Raw genomic sequence first — 13049 nt, 5'->3', positions numbered from 1 at the left:
ATGTTGCCTAATCGCAAACAGTTAATCCTTCTGAAGCATATCCCTCAATCACACACACCTTGATCTGGCTGACCGTTTCTTTTGTGTTTCCTAATCACAAACAGTTCATCTGAGTGAACCGTATGTTGTATATCGCACACGCCTTCATCAGGCTGCCCGTTTCTTTTGTTCTGCCTCATCACAAATAGTTCATTGGACTGAACCGTAAGCCCTGCATCACACATGCAACTAAAATCTGAACCGTGTTTGATGGCTCCGCCATCGCAAATGTTTTGCACCTTTTTGACGGTTCTTTTACACCACCATTTGCGATTATTGCATCACACACAGTTTCGTCGAAGGGTCCTTGATCGTAGTGCCGCGTTAGCAGCATCCTGCAGTAGTGAATGAACTCGGTGGCGCCGGATAGATCAAATTGGTGGGGCCGAGTTTGACTTTTGGTTTAGGACATATGTGGAAATGAGAAAGTGGTTGAGGGCTTTTGGAGCATATCACTAAGCATTTTGAGACAAGCAAGCCATTAAGCAACACCTTATCCCATTTTAATAGTATTGGCTTTCCTATGGACTCAATGTGATCTTGGATAGCTAAAATGAAAATGTAGAGTCTTGCGCTTGAGCCAATATGTGTCCTTAGCATTTTGAGGGGTCCACATTCCTAGTCCATGCCATGCCAATCATTGAACTTTCTGAATTGATCATCTTGAAAGAGAATTAGTTCAATAGCTATATGTTTATTAGGAATTACCAAAACCACCCAGGGATAGTTGCACTTTCAATGCACGCTGCCATCCGTCGTAGATGGTCCATCTTTATTGACTTGGCATCCCGCTACACCATCAAGCATCTCGTTGCTTCAGCGGATTATTCACCAACGAATGCCAACCAAAGTTCTCTGTTTTGCCGCACTGACAATACCCCAACTTCATGGTCACATGATGTAAAAATACCATATGCATCCTAATGTAACACTTGATTACACGTAGCTGATCAAACCAGGCAATCTCCATGTGGACCCACGACTCAGCATCTTTATCAATTGTAGCATACAACCGCTGTCATCCTATACATAATCTGTATGTGTACCAAGCAAAGAGAGCCAATGAGGAAATCCATCTAGCAGCCTTTCCATATGCACGAGGTCATACAGATCCAAAACTCCACATCTCCATGTATGCTTGACTTTGCCTCTCCCTCTCCTTGCTCACGATGAATAGCACCAACCAACGCTAGCAATCACTAGTCTAGGCGCTTCCTTTTTTTAAACAAAACTCATGTCTTTGCCTTCTATAGTAGTATACTTTGGAGAGCAACGCACGTCTTAGGCAGCAGCTCACACGCTCGACTCGCTTGTGCGTGTACTGCAACAACTTGAGTTAATTGCATGGAAGTACCACAATTGGGGCAAAACGTGTAGATTGGTATCAAGTTTGGTAATTTTCGCATGTTAGTACCAAGTCTGGGGCGAGCCATTGTAAATAGTGCTAAACCTTTTGTTTATACATATTGATGCCAGAACTGAGCGGTCGGGCCCAACTGTCAGGTGCCATGGTGGCCAATCGGCGCGTGCCCACGCGCTAACGAAGATGAGTCCGGCTCGGTCGATCTTAGCCTGGTCTGATCGGTCTCCCTCCTCCCCCCACCCCACCATTGTTTGTCTTCCTCCTCGCTCGTTTTCTCCCTCGCCGTTGCCCATGTTCCCGATCGTTGCCCGCAGCACCGTGCCGCCGCCACCATGGTTTTCGAGGCCGGAAGCAGCGACAGACTGTCAAGCTTCCCATACATGCACTCCTCCTTCTCCACCGATGGGCTTAACCAGGTGAGTTCATTGGATCTAGGGGTTAGGGTTAGGTTTAGAGATTTTGGGGAATTTTCTGTTTAGGTGGTTTTTGATTTGGGGATTTCCTTTGATTTGCTTTCCTCCTCGTCCTCTCCACATGATCTAAACTGTGATTAGCTTGTGCAGGTCCCCTTTTCACTTGAGGACCAAGATTACAAGGGACTTAAGCTAGATCCGACGGTGTTTTGTGAGAAGCACGACAAGGCATCAGAGAGGCTTGTTTCATTTGAAGGAACGGACACAGGGAGAAGGTTCTTAGCATGTGCAAAGCCCATAAGTCTCGTTCATAGCTGATTAGTACTAAATACTAATTATGTAGAGGATTGTGTCCTTGACAGTGGCAGATGCTAGTTTGTTTACTGTGAATCATTGATGCTTAAAAATTTTGAATCATTTATGTATCCATGAATCTAAGTATGATTCAGTGATGTTTATGGTCAAACTGTTGCATCAACTCAATATTACATTAGCCCTAGTAGTTGAATGGGATTTAACATTGTAGTGATGATCAATATTTAGCTGAATGGAGTGTTACTTCGGTAAATATATGCTCCTATTGTACTATGGACATGCTCTTTTACTTATTATTATGTCAGTTGTTTCTTTATTATGTTAGTGATATATGAATGAAAATAAGCTGTCTTGTACTGATGTTAGCTTTATAGTAACATAATACTATATAAATGCACAGTTTCTTTATATATGAATGAAAATGCACATTTTCTCTTGTAGTTGAATTGTATTATAAATTTGGAGTTCAACTCATTGTATTTAGCTAGGCTTTACAGTAACATAATACAATCTAAATATAGTGCTATCAATTTGGAGTTCAACTCATTGTATTTAGCTAGGCTTTAATGTAGTGTATTTAGCTAGGCTGTAAACTCACTATTGCATGTGTTATTACAAATAGTTTTTTTTTGAACAATCAAAGACAGTAGGAAAGGCTCCTACTGACCGTTTTTTATATATTTTTGGTTACAGTCAGGCATCCATGTTCACTATCAGTGCAGGTGATCAGCTCAAACAGGCTGAGAGACCACCAAAACTGATTAGTGAGATGATGTGCTACAGTACAGGGGATCTAAACAACTGAAGAAGCAAAAGCTTTTACAAACTCCTCTAGGGAGGGTTTTACTCTATGAGCTAGGAGGACAAAGTCAGCTTTGAATCTCTCTCTCCAAGAGCGTAGGGAGTGTGGGATCCTTCTAAAAACTGTGTCATTACGTTCCTTCCATATGCACCATGCCGCCGTCATAAAGATTTGTGGTAAAGTTGTGCACTAAACTAATTGTTTCATTTCTTATTTTTCCAGCAAGGTCAAAACTGTGGGTTTGTTGAATGGATTGATCACCAGTGGCCCCCAACAATGTAGAATGCATTATTGAAGCTGTGGGTAATGTATGAAGATAGCAAGAGTGCTAGGGTGAATGATAATCTTGAAAATGCTCTACTTATTCACCATCTGACAGAAGAGAAAAACAATCTGGAGGCCAACTATGACAAGTTGGTTCAAGACGTGCATGAACTTATGAATTTCCAGGAGGATAGACACCTTGATTTCAGCTATGTGCGGGCTAAGATGGACAGTTGATACATCTCCAACGTCTATAATTTATGAAGTATTCATGATGTTATATTATCATTCTTGGACTTTTTTACAATAATTTTATAGCAACTCTATGTCATTTTTTGGGACTAACCTGTTGACCCAGTGCCCAGTGCCAGTTGATTTTTTTGCTTGTTTTTTACATCGCAGGAAATCCATGCCAAACGGAGTCCAAACACCGCGAAACTTTTTGTGGATTTTTATGGACCAGAAGACATTCAGTGGGCCAGAGAAGCACCTGGAGGGTGCCCCGAGGGCGGCACAACCCACCAGGGCGCACCTGGGGGCCCAGGCGCGCCCAAGTGGGTTGTGCCCACCTCGGTGGCCTCCCGCACCCCCTCTTTGCCCTATAAATCGCCAAATATTCCAAAAACCCTCGGGGTAACCCTAGATCAGAAGTTCCGCCACCGCAAGGCTCTGTAGCAACGAGAAACCAATCTAGACCCCGTTCTGGCACCCTGCCGGAGGGGGGACTCATCACCGGTGGCCATCTTCATCATCCCGGCAGCCACCACGATGAGGAGGGATTAGTCCACCCTCGGGGCTGAGGGTTTGCACCAGTAGCTATGTGTTTAATCTCTCTCTCTCTCTCTCTCTCTCTCGTGTTCTTGAGATGTAACGATCTTGATGTATCGCGGGCTTTGTTAATATAGTCGGATCATATGGTGTTTTCACCTCTCTATCTTGTTGTGATGAATTGAGTTTTCCCTTTGAGATTTCGTTTTATTGGATTGAATACTTTTATGGATTTGAGAGTACTTGATATATGTCTTGCATATGAATACTCGTGGTGACAATGGGGTATCGTATTGATTCACTTGATATATGTTTTGGCACTCAACTTGCGGATTCCCGAGGTGACATTGGGGTAATCTACGCATAGGGGTTGATGCACGTTCTTGTCTTTGTTTCTCCGGTAGAAATCTTGGGGCACTCTTTGAGGTTCTTTGTGTTGGATTGAGTATTATGAATCTGAAATTATTTGGTGTTATTTTAGTACGAACTCTTGGATAGATCAATCAGAAAGAATAGCTTCGAGGTGGTTTCGTGCCCTACAAATGATTTATTCTTATGTTCTCCGCTAGATAGGAACTTTGGAGTGATTCTTCATCGCACGTTGAGGATGGTTATATGATCCAATTATATTAGCATTGTTGGGAGATTGCACTAGCAAAAGTACGGACCCTAGGCCTCATTTTCAAGCATTGCAATACCGTTTGTGCTCCGTTTTATCAATTGCTACCTTGCTGTTTTTTATTGTTCCTATTACAAAAATCAATATCTAATATCCATATTACACTTGTATCACCATCTTTTCGCCGAACTAGTGCACCTATACAAATTACCATTGTATTTGGTGTGTTTGGGACACAAGAGACTTTTTATTATTTGGTTGTAGGGTTGTTTTAGAGAGACCATCTTCATCATACGCTTCCCACGGATTAATAAACCTTAGGTCATCCACTTGAGGGAAAATTGCTACTGTCCTACAAAACTCTGCGCTTGGAGGCCCAAAATGTTTTTGAAGTCCCGGTTCTAAGCCGTGAAGCATGGTGCACTAAACTATTAAGTAGTCATCATATCGAGCTTGCCAAACGTTCATAACGTCTGCATCTGCTCATGCAATAGGTCTGTCACCTAGCGGTGCATTAAGGACATAATTCTTCTGTGCGGCAATGAGGATAATCCTCAGATCATGGACCCAATCCGCATCATTGCTACTATCATCTTTCAACTTAGTTTTCTCTAGGAACATATAAAAAATATAAGGGAGAAAAATCATGAGCTATTGATTTACAACATAGATACGCAAAAACTATTAATAATAAGTTCATGATAAATTTAAGTTCAATTAATCAAATTACTAATGAACTCCCAATTAAATTAACATCCCTCAAGTTATCTAAGTGATACATGATCCAAATCAACTAACCCATGTCCGATCATCAGTGAGATGGGGTAGTCATCAATGGTGAATATCTCTATGTTGATCATATCTACATGGACTGCTTTTTCTCATCCTCACTGAACGAAGTGTCATAGTCAACGAACTTTGCAGCCTGGGAGTAAATGGATTTCAGATGGTCAATCAGGCACAATAGAGAAGCCAAGCAAAGATAAGTGAGAACACAGATGATATGTTTACATATGTAAAACAAAAGGAAGATATCAGACCTTCTCATAGCGCTATGACTCATGTTCGACCTTTCGGTCTCCAGTGTTCCGCGACCATGTCTGTACATGCTAGGCTCGTCAAGTTTAACCCAAGTAATCCGTGTGTATAAATTTGGCTTACACCTGTTGTATGTGAACGCACAGTCTATCACACCCGATCATCACGTGGTGTCTCGAAACGACGAACTGTAGCAACGGTGCATACTCAGGGAGAACACTTTTATCTTGAAATTAAGTGAAGGGATCATCTTATAATGCTACCACCATTCTAAGCAAAATAAGATGCATAAAATATAAACATCACATGCAATCAAAAAATGTGACATGATATGGCCATCATCTTGTGCTTTTGATCTCTATCTCCAAAGCAACATCATGATCTCCATCGTCACCGGCTTGACACCTTGATCTCCATCGTAGCGTCATTGTGTCGAGGTCGTCACACCAACTATCGCTAACGCATAGTGATAAAGTAAAGCAATTACGCGACGCTTGCACTTCATACAATAAAAAGACAACCCTAAGGCTCCTGCCGGTTGTCGATATTACAAAACATGATCATCTCATACATCAATATATATCACATCATATCTTGACCATATCACATCACAACATGCCTTGCAAAAACAAGTTAGACGTCCTTTACTTTGTTGTTGCAAGTTTTACGTGGCTGTTATGGGCTTCTAGCAAGAACCGTTCTTACGTATGCAAAAACCACAACGGTGTTTCATGAAGTTTGCTGTTTTAACCTTCTTCATGGACCGGCCGCAGTCAAATTCGATTCAACTAAAGTAGGAGAAATAGACACCCGTCAGCCACCTTTATGCAAAACTAGTTGCATGTCTGTCGGTGGAACCGGTCTCATGTGCGTGGACATTTAAGGTTGGTCTGGGCCGCTTTATCCCACAATACCTCCTAATAAAAATAAGACGTTGGTGGTAAGCAGTATGACTATCACCGCCCACAACTCTTTGTGATCTACTCGTGGATATCATCTACGCATAGACCTGGCTCTGATACCACTGTTGGGAAACATTGCATGGAAAACAAAAAAAAATTCTACACACACGCGATGATCTATCCATGGAGATGCATAGCAATGAGAGGGGAGAGTGTGTCTACGCACCCTCGTTGACTGTAAGAGGAAGCGTTTTACAACGCGGTTGATGTAGTCGAACTTTCTTCGCGATCCAACCGATCAAGCACCGAACGTACGACACCTCCGCGTTCAGCACACATTCAGCTTGGTGGCGTCCGCGCCTTCTTGATCCAGCAAGACGACGAGGTAGTGGATGAGTTCCGACAGCACGATGGCGTCGTGACGGTGATGGTGAAGTGATCTCCGCAGGCCTTCACCTAAGCACTACGAAAATATGACTAGGGGTGTAAACGGTGGTGGGGGCACCGCACACGGCTAGCAATTGTCTGGTTTGTGCTAGGCGCCCCCTCCCACATATATATAGGTGGGAGGGAGGGAGGAGCAGCCAAGGGGGCGCCCAAGTAGGGGCAATTCTAGTTGGGGTCTCTCCCAAGGTGGCGCCCCCCTCGCATGTATAGGAGCGGGGGAAAGGCAGGGGAGGGTGGCGCCCCCCTTTCCATTCTCCCATTAGAGGGGAAGGCAGGAGGGGCTAGCCCTCCCCCTTTTCCTTCCCTAGGGCTGGACGGCCAGGGAAAGGGGCGCACCAGCCCCCTATGGGCTGGTCTATCCCTCCCTTGGCCCATTAAGCCCATATACATGCCGCCGGGGGGGGTGTCCGGAACCCCTTCCGGTGACCCGATGGCTACCCGGTTCATCCCGAAATCCTTTTGGTGTCCGAATACCATCGTCTTACATATTAATCTTTACCTCTCGACTATTTTGAGACTCCTCGTCATGTCTGTGATCTCATCCGGGACTCCGAACAACATTCGTTCACCAAATCATATAACTCATATAACACTGTATCGTCAACGAGCGTTAAGCGTGTGGACCCTACGGGTTCGAGAACGATGCAGACATGAACGAGACACCTCTCCAGTCAATAACCAATAGCGGAACCTGGATGCCCATATTGGCTCCTACATATTCTACGAAGATCTTTATCGGTCAAACCGTTATGACAACATACGTAATTCCCTTTGTCCATCGGTATGTTACTTGCCCGAGATTCGATCGTCGGTATCTTCATACCTAGTTCAATCTCGTTACTGGCAAGTCTCTTTACTCGTTCCATAATACATCACCTCGTGACTAACTCCTTAGTCATTTGTTTGCAAGCTTATGATGTGTATCACCGAGAGGGTCCAGAAATACCTCTCTGATACTCAGAGTGAAAAATCCTAATCGTGATCTATGCCAACTCAACAAACACCTTTGGAGATACTTGTAGAGCATCTTTATGACCACCCAGTTACGTTGTGATGTTTGATAGGACAAAAGGTATTCCTCCGATATCCGAGAGTTGCATAATCTCATAGTCGAAGGAATATGTATTTGACATGAAGAAAGCAATAGCAATAAACTGAACGATCATTATGCTAAGCTAACGGGTGGGTCTTGTCCATCACATCATTCTCCTAATGATGTGATCCCGTTATCAAATAACAACTCATGTCTATGGTCAGAAAACATTAATCATCTTTAATCAACGAGCTAGTCTAGTAGAGGCTCACTAGGGACATGGTATTTGTTTATGTATCCACACATGTATTTAAGTTTCCGGTCAATACAATTCTAGCATGAATAATAAACCTTTATCATGATTTAGAAAATATAATAATAACCATTTTATTATTACCTCTAGGGCATATTTCCATCAAATTCCACTTTGGCCTCCAGCCTAGCCGCGCCCTTGTAACACACACGTACACATCTCGCCGATCCAAGACAAGGACTCCTACTGCTACACGCCGTCGCCGAGATCAATCTGATCCAATCGATCCTTACACACGCGCTCTGCCGCCAACTTCCATGGCTTCTCGCTGCCTAACATCGATCCTTTGCTTCTTTGAGATCCCTTTGATACCAAGCCGGCTGCCTATACTCGGCGATTTCTTGCCCGTCTCGTAATTCCAGTCGAACACAAAAAAAATTCCAAGTAACCGCCGTAACTTCCAATTTTCAACGACGCACCAATGCATCACAACGGCAGCTCCTCTAGATCAACTTCCACAGCCTCTTCGAACCTTGCCATGATACCACTTGGTACAATTAATCCGAGGCCATCGTTGATCTACCGAGGACCAAACAATCACACAATTACGACACCGAGATTTGTTAACGAGGTTCATCGATATAGCTACATCCCCGCGGCCTCACTACGGGGGCTCCTCCCCGTGACACCGCTACAATAGCACACCTCGGCTGCCCGGGTGCCGGCACATGCCGCCGGCTCGCTCCGTGTACCTGTGCTATTATGTTGGCATAGGTTACATCGTGTGTCTACCCTCTCAATATTTAAGAGCCTAGGATACAAGTGTCCTATCAGGACACGACTCCATATCCTATTTACACATCATACGACCCACAGTCCAATTATAACCTACCTTGTACAATAATATTCGACACAACTCTAACACTAGGGTTACTACACTCAACTCTCTCATCGATTTTTTTTGCCTACATTGCAAGGTTAACACATGTACAAGGTGAAGCATTGGGAGGGACCTTAGGGCCCCACACTCTCATTGATGGCAATGCCGCGCAAATCCTATGCTTCCACGATCGGTCAGAGAGATTCACGGAGCAAGGGCTTCTCTACGTCTAGTCCTTTCTTTTCTTCTTTCTTTCTTTCTTTCTTTATTATTACTAGCCAATCAAGTTAGTTTCCTTTCTGTTGGAGGAAGTATACTTAACATCACGCTCGAAGAAAGAAAAGTACGGTACTCCCATGTACTGGAGTGGTATCTGCGGCGCTAGCTATGGTCGTTGTTGTATGCCGACAGGCCAGAGGTGTACGGTCAAGTTGAAAAGACCTCCATGAGATTAATCAAGGAGGCCGGGTGGTGAAAGCCTCAGCCTAGCTAGCGTCTAGGCTCGAGAGACTCGCACCGATGGATAGAGCGCGTTTGCGGGATCGAAGACGTCGGTTTCACAAGGACTATTTGTCGAAAGGGGTGGGGTGGTACGTAGACAACGTAGCAATTTTCTCGGCACATGCATGGCCGCGCGGTGCATGCAATGCAGCACATGCATGTATGAAATCTTTGGATTTACCCGGCTTGATTTGATCGTACCTCGGTCCTTTTCGTCGCTAACATTATCGCCGGCGCTTATTTTCTTCCTTTCTGCATATATAGCTTGCAAAGGCTGTTTGATCTTACCTTCGCCACATCCTTCAGACTGGCTTTCGCAAGGAATCCAGACGCATGAACCACCGGTAACCGCTAGGTTTCCATCGCACGGCTTGAGCTTCACTTCACATGAACGGCAGCACCTGATCCTGATCATGAAGCCACCACGTACAAATACAATTCGGGACGGAACGGGGTGGGAATATCGGTAGACACGCCGCTGCCGAGGCATTTACGGCAGTCGGACACGGGCACATGCGGAATGACAAAAGCTTGCGGCAGAGACGGCCGCGTTCCGGAATCGGCTTAGCGTCTGGAAAGCAAGACCGCGGCCGCACCACTCCGGGACGGCGGCTGTGCACGCACAGGGGCCGCTCCAGTGCGCCAACGTAGGACGTGACGACGGCGGGGCAAGCGGGCGCGCCGTTGCGCCCGCCGAGGCGTTGCCAGGCTTCTCCATTCGAGCCACCCTCGCTCGTGGCTGAGGGGCACGGGCGTGCGTGCAAACAATGCCACTCCCACCCGATCGATGGAATAGTCTCGTTTTTTAAGGATCAGCAGGGGCTCAATTTATTCAATCATCGGTCGTATAGTGGCTCTTTCTCCTTGCTGCATAAACATGTCCTGTGCACGGAAAGCCGGCTCGTTTTTGTACCCACTGTTCTCTGCTCCAGTCTCTAGCTAGCTAGCCATTATGCATGCGTAGGCTTCAGAGCCGAGGAAGTTTTTTTTTCTTTCCGAAAATCATCTGATCTATTATAAAAATTCATCAGAACTACAAAGCGTCTCAAATATAATACGAATTACGTCAAATTTCTGACACCATCGAACAACCACTATTATTACCAAAACGCACCGCTGTCGCCGCTTGCCTATCGGAGTCACCTTGACCTTGTTGTTGACAGCTGAGAAGTCTTAGTGCACGTGCCCCAAAGACTAGCGCCCTGAAGCAGCAGTTGTCGCCATTGAACCCTTTCATAAATCTGAAGCACCTGATGTCAAATTACGCCACACGACGCGAAACCCTAACCTCACCACCCCAAAGAGACGGCAATAATCTACATCAGAACTCCATCTACTCCATCCAAAGTGCCGAGCAAGTAGTGATTTATAACTGTGTTGTAACGTGTTTACTTTTTTATTTCAATGTGAAAAAATAGTCACAAATAACAAGAAAAAAAGGTCAAACGATGATACCGTTTGTCCAACCCATTTTTTGGCCGATTTTACCGTTTGGTTAATTAACTTTAATTTCTTTTGTTCTCGTGTCTATTTTTCTGCTGCAAAACCATAAACAAGTGCAGCACAACACATTTCAAGAGCAGTAGCAGCTGACAACTGAAGACGTGGTTGACATCACAATAGATTATGGTAATCAAGCTTTTGCCTATTCTATCATTTGGCTAATCAACTTTTTCATGCTTTCCCAGCTGTTCTTCTACAGCTTTTTAGAGAAGTAAAAAAAAGTCGATCAGGGAAGTAACTTCAACACAACGCGCGCAATAGCAAACTAGCCTAGCCTTCAATATGCATGTTTCCGCTTTGTGTTCTCTTTTAATCTGGACCTACAGCGTAGTTCAAGAACAAAGGGCATGTAAGATGACGCCCATAACAAATTTTAAAAATAAAAGCGCATCTAAGATGTACTTCTTCGTAGTTCTAAGTTGCAAGGACAAACTATTTAATGTTGCAGCGATTGAAAATGCTACAATACTTACTCATAAGATAGCCCTAAAAAAAACTTACTCATAAGATAGGTGCATGCATACATGCATGCAGTAGTAAGAGTACAAGGCTGAGCAACATTTTAAGCTTGTGCATGAGCTGTGACCGGCTTGCGAGTTCAGTAACAAGCATGCCCGGTACTAGTACTCGTGCTCATACTACCTAGTAGGTCTCCTAGTACATCTCAATTTACAAAACAGGACCGTACATACGCTATCAACGCGCGCATTCCTCGCCGTACGAGCGATGCTCCAGGCTCAACGTCGATTAATGTCATCACATGCACATGCATATATGTCATGTCGCGCGGACCGTAAGCACATGCGGGTGGCCGACGTGATCTCATCTTACCACGGCCCGTTCAGGCCCTGGTAGGCCTCGGCGGCCGCCGCGCCGTTGGGCGGCGCGCACTGGCCGTTGGCCGCCGCCGCGCGCTCCAGGGACTGCACCTGCGTCTTGAGGAACTTGACGTAGTGGATGGCCTCGTCCAGCATGGACGCGGTGTCCATCTTGGTCCCGCCCGGAACGAGGCGCTGCAGGATGCGGATGCGCTCGCTGATGCGCTCCCGCCGCATCCTCGCCGCCACGCTCTGCGGGTCCGTCGAGATGCGCACGTTGCGGCGCTTCGGCGGGCGCACCGTGTCCGGGTCGATGTTCACCGGCTGCAGCGCCGCGATGCGGAAGATCATCTCCCGCATGGCCGCCGGCCCCGTGCCGCCAGCGCCGTCGGGTGGAGGCTGCGACGTCGCCGTGTACTCGGAGCGACGGTGGCTGCCGTTGTAGGGGGCGGAGTTCGGCAGCTGGGAATACGGGTCGTGGTAGGCCCCGCCGGCGTTGGCGCTCGCCATGTGAGGCGCCGACGAGAACTGGTGACGAGGGGCTTGCGTGCATGGAGAAGGGGGCACCGGCATGGCGTGGTCAGGGAGCGCGGTGAGCTGCTCTAGCTGCAGCATTGCGTTCATCAGCTCCAGCTGCGCCTCCGGGTGAGAGTTCAGCGTATCGAAGTCCATCCAGAGGTTGTGCCACTCGATCTGTATGACAACTTGGTTTGTTTTGGAAGATGTGGATGATGAGAGAGGGCAAAAGGGGCGAGGAAGCTAGAAGCTAGCCAGAGCACAGGTGAAAAAGGATGTGTTGCTTAGCTAGTTGCACGCAGAAAAGCGCTATTTATAGGGAATGGGCAGGGTCTAGGGTGCAGGTTCCTTCAGATTTGATTTGACTGGCCATCATCCGTTCCGGGAATGCATACCGGTGTCCCATTGGCCAGTGAGGAGCTGCCACCAAGGTATAGGTAATTTTATTCGCAAAAAAAAAGGTATAGGTAATTTCATTTGAAGAAGATTTTTCATGGTATAATTTTTGTGCGAAAATACTAGACTCACAGACTCTTACATGCTAATATGGGCTCTTTCCTCCTAATTAAACTTGT

General features: G+C 45.8%; 1 protein-coding gene across 1 annotated transcript; it reads right to left on the bottom strand.

Moving 5' to 3' along the window:
- Window positions 1–11967: 11967 nt before the first annotated feature.
- LOC109743505 (uncharacterized) lies at window positions 11968–12700 on the bottom strand. The gene has a single exon (XM_020302601.3). It carries the CDS (start codon window positions 12628–12630, stop codon window positions 11968–11970), a length of 663 nt encoding a protein of 220 aa, XP_020158190.1. The 5' UTR covers window positions 12631–12700.
- Between the last annotated feature and the right edge of the window lie 349 nt (window positions 12701–13049).

Source organism: Aegilops tauschii, chromosome 7, assembly GCF_002575655.3.
Source record: "Aegilops tauschii subsp. strangulata cultivar AL8/78 chromosome 7, Aet v6.0, whole genome shotgun sequence".
NCBI lineage: Eukaryota > Viridiplantae > Streptophyta > Magnoliopsida > Poales > Poaceae > Aegilops > Aegilops tauschii.
This window is presented reverse-complemented; position numbering and strand designations above follow the sequence as displayed.

Excerpts from the sequence above, each read along its gene's own strand:
- LOC109743505 (XM_020302601.3), bottom strand. The coding sequence starts at position 12,630 with ATGGACTTCGATACGCTGAACTCTCACCCGGAGGCGCAGCTGGAGCTG.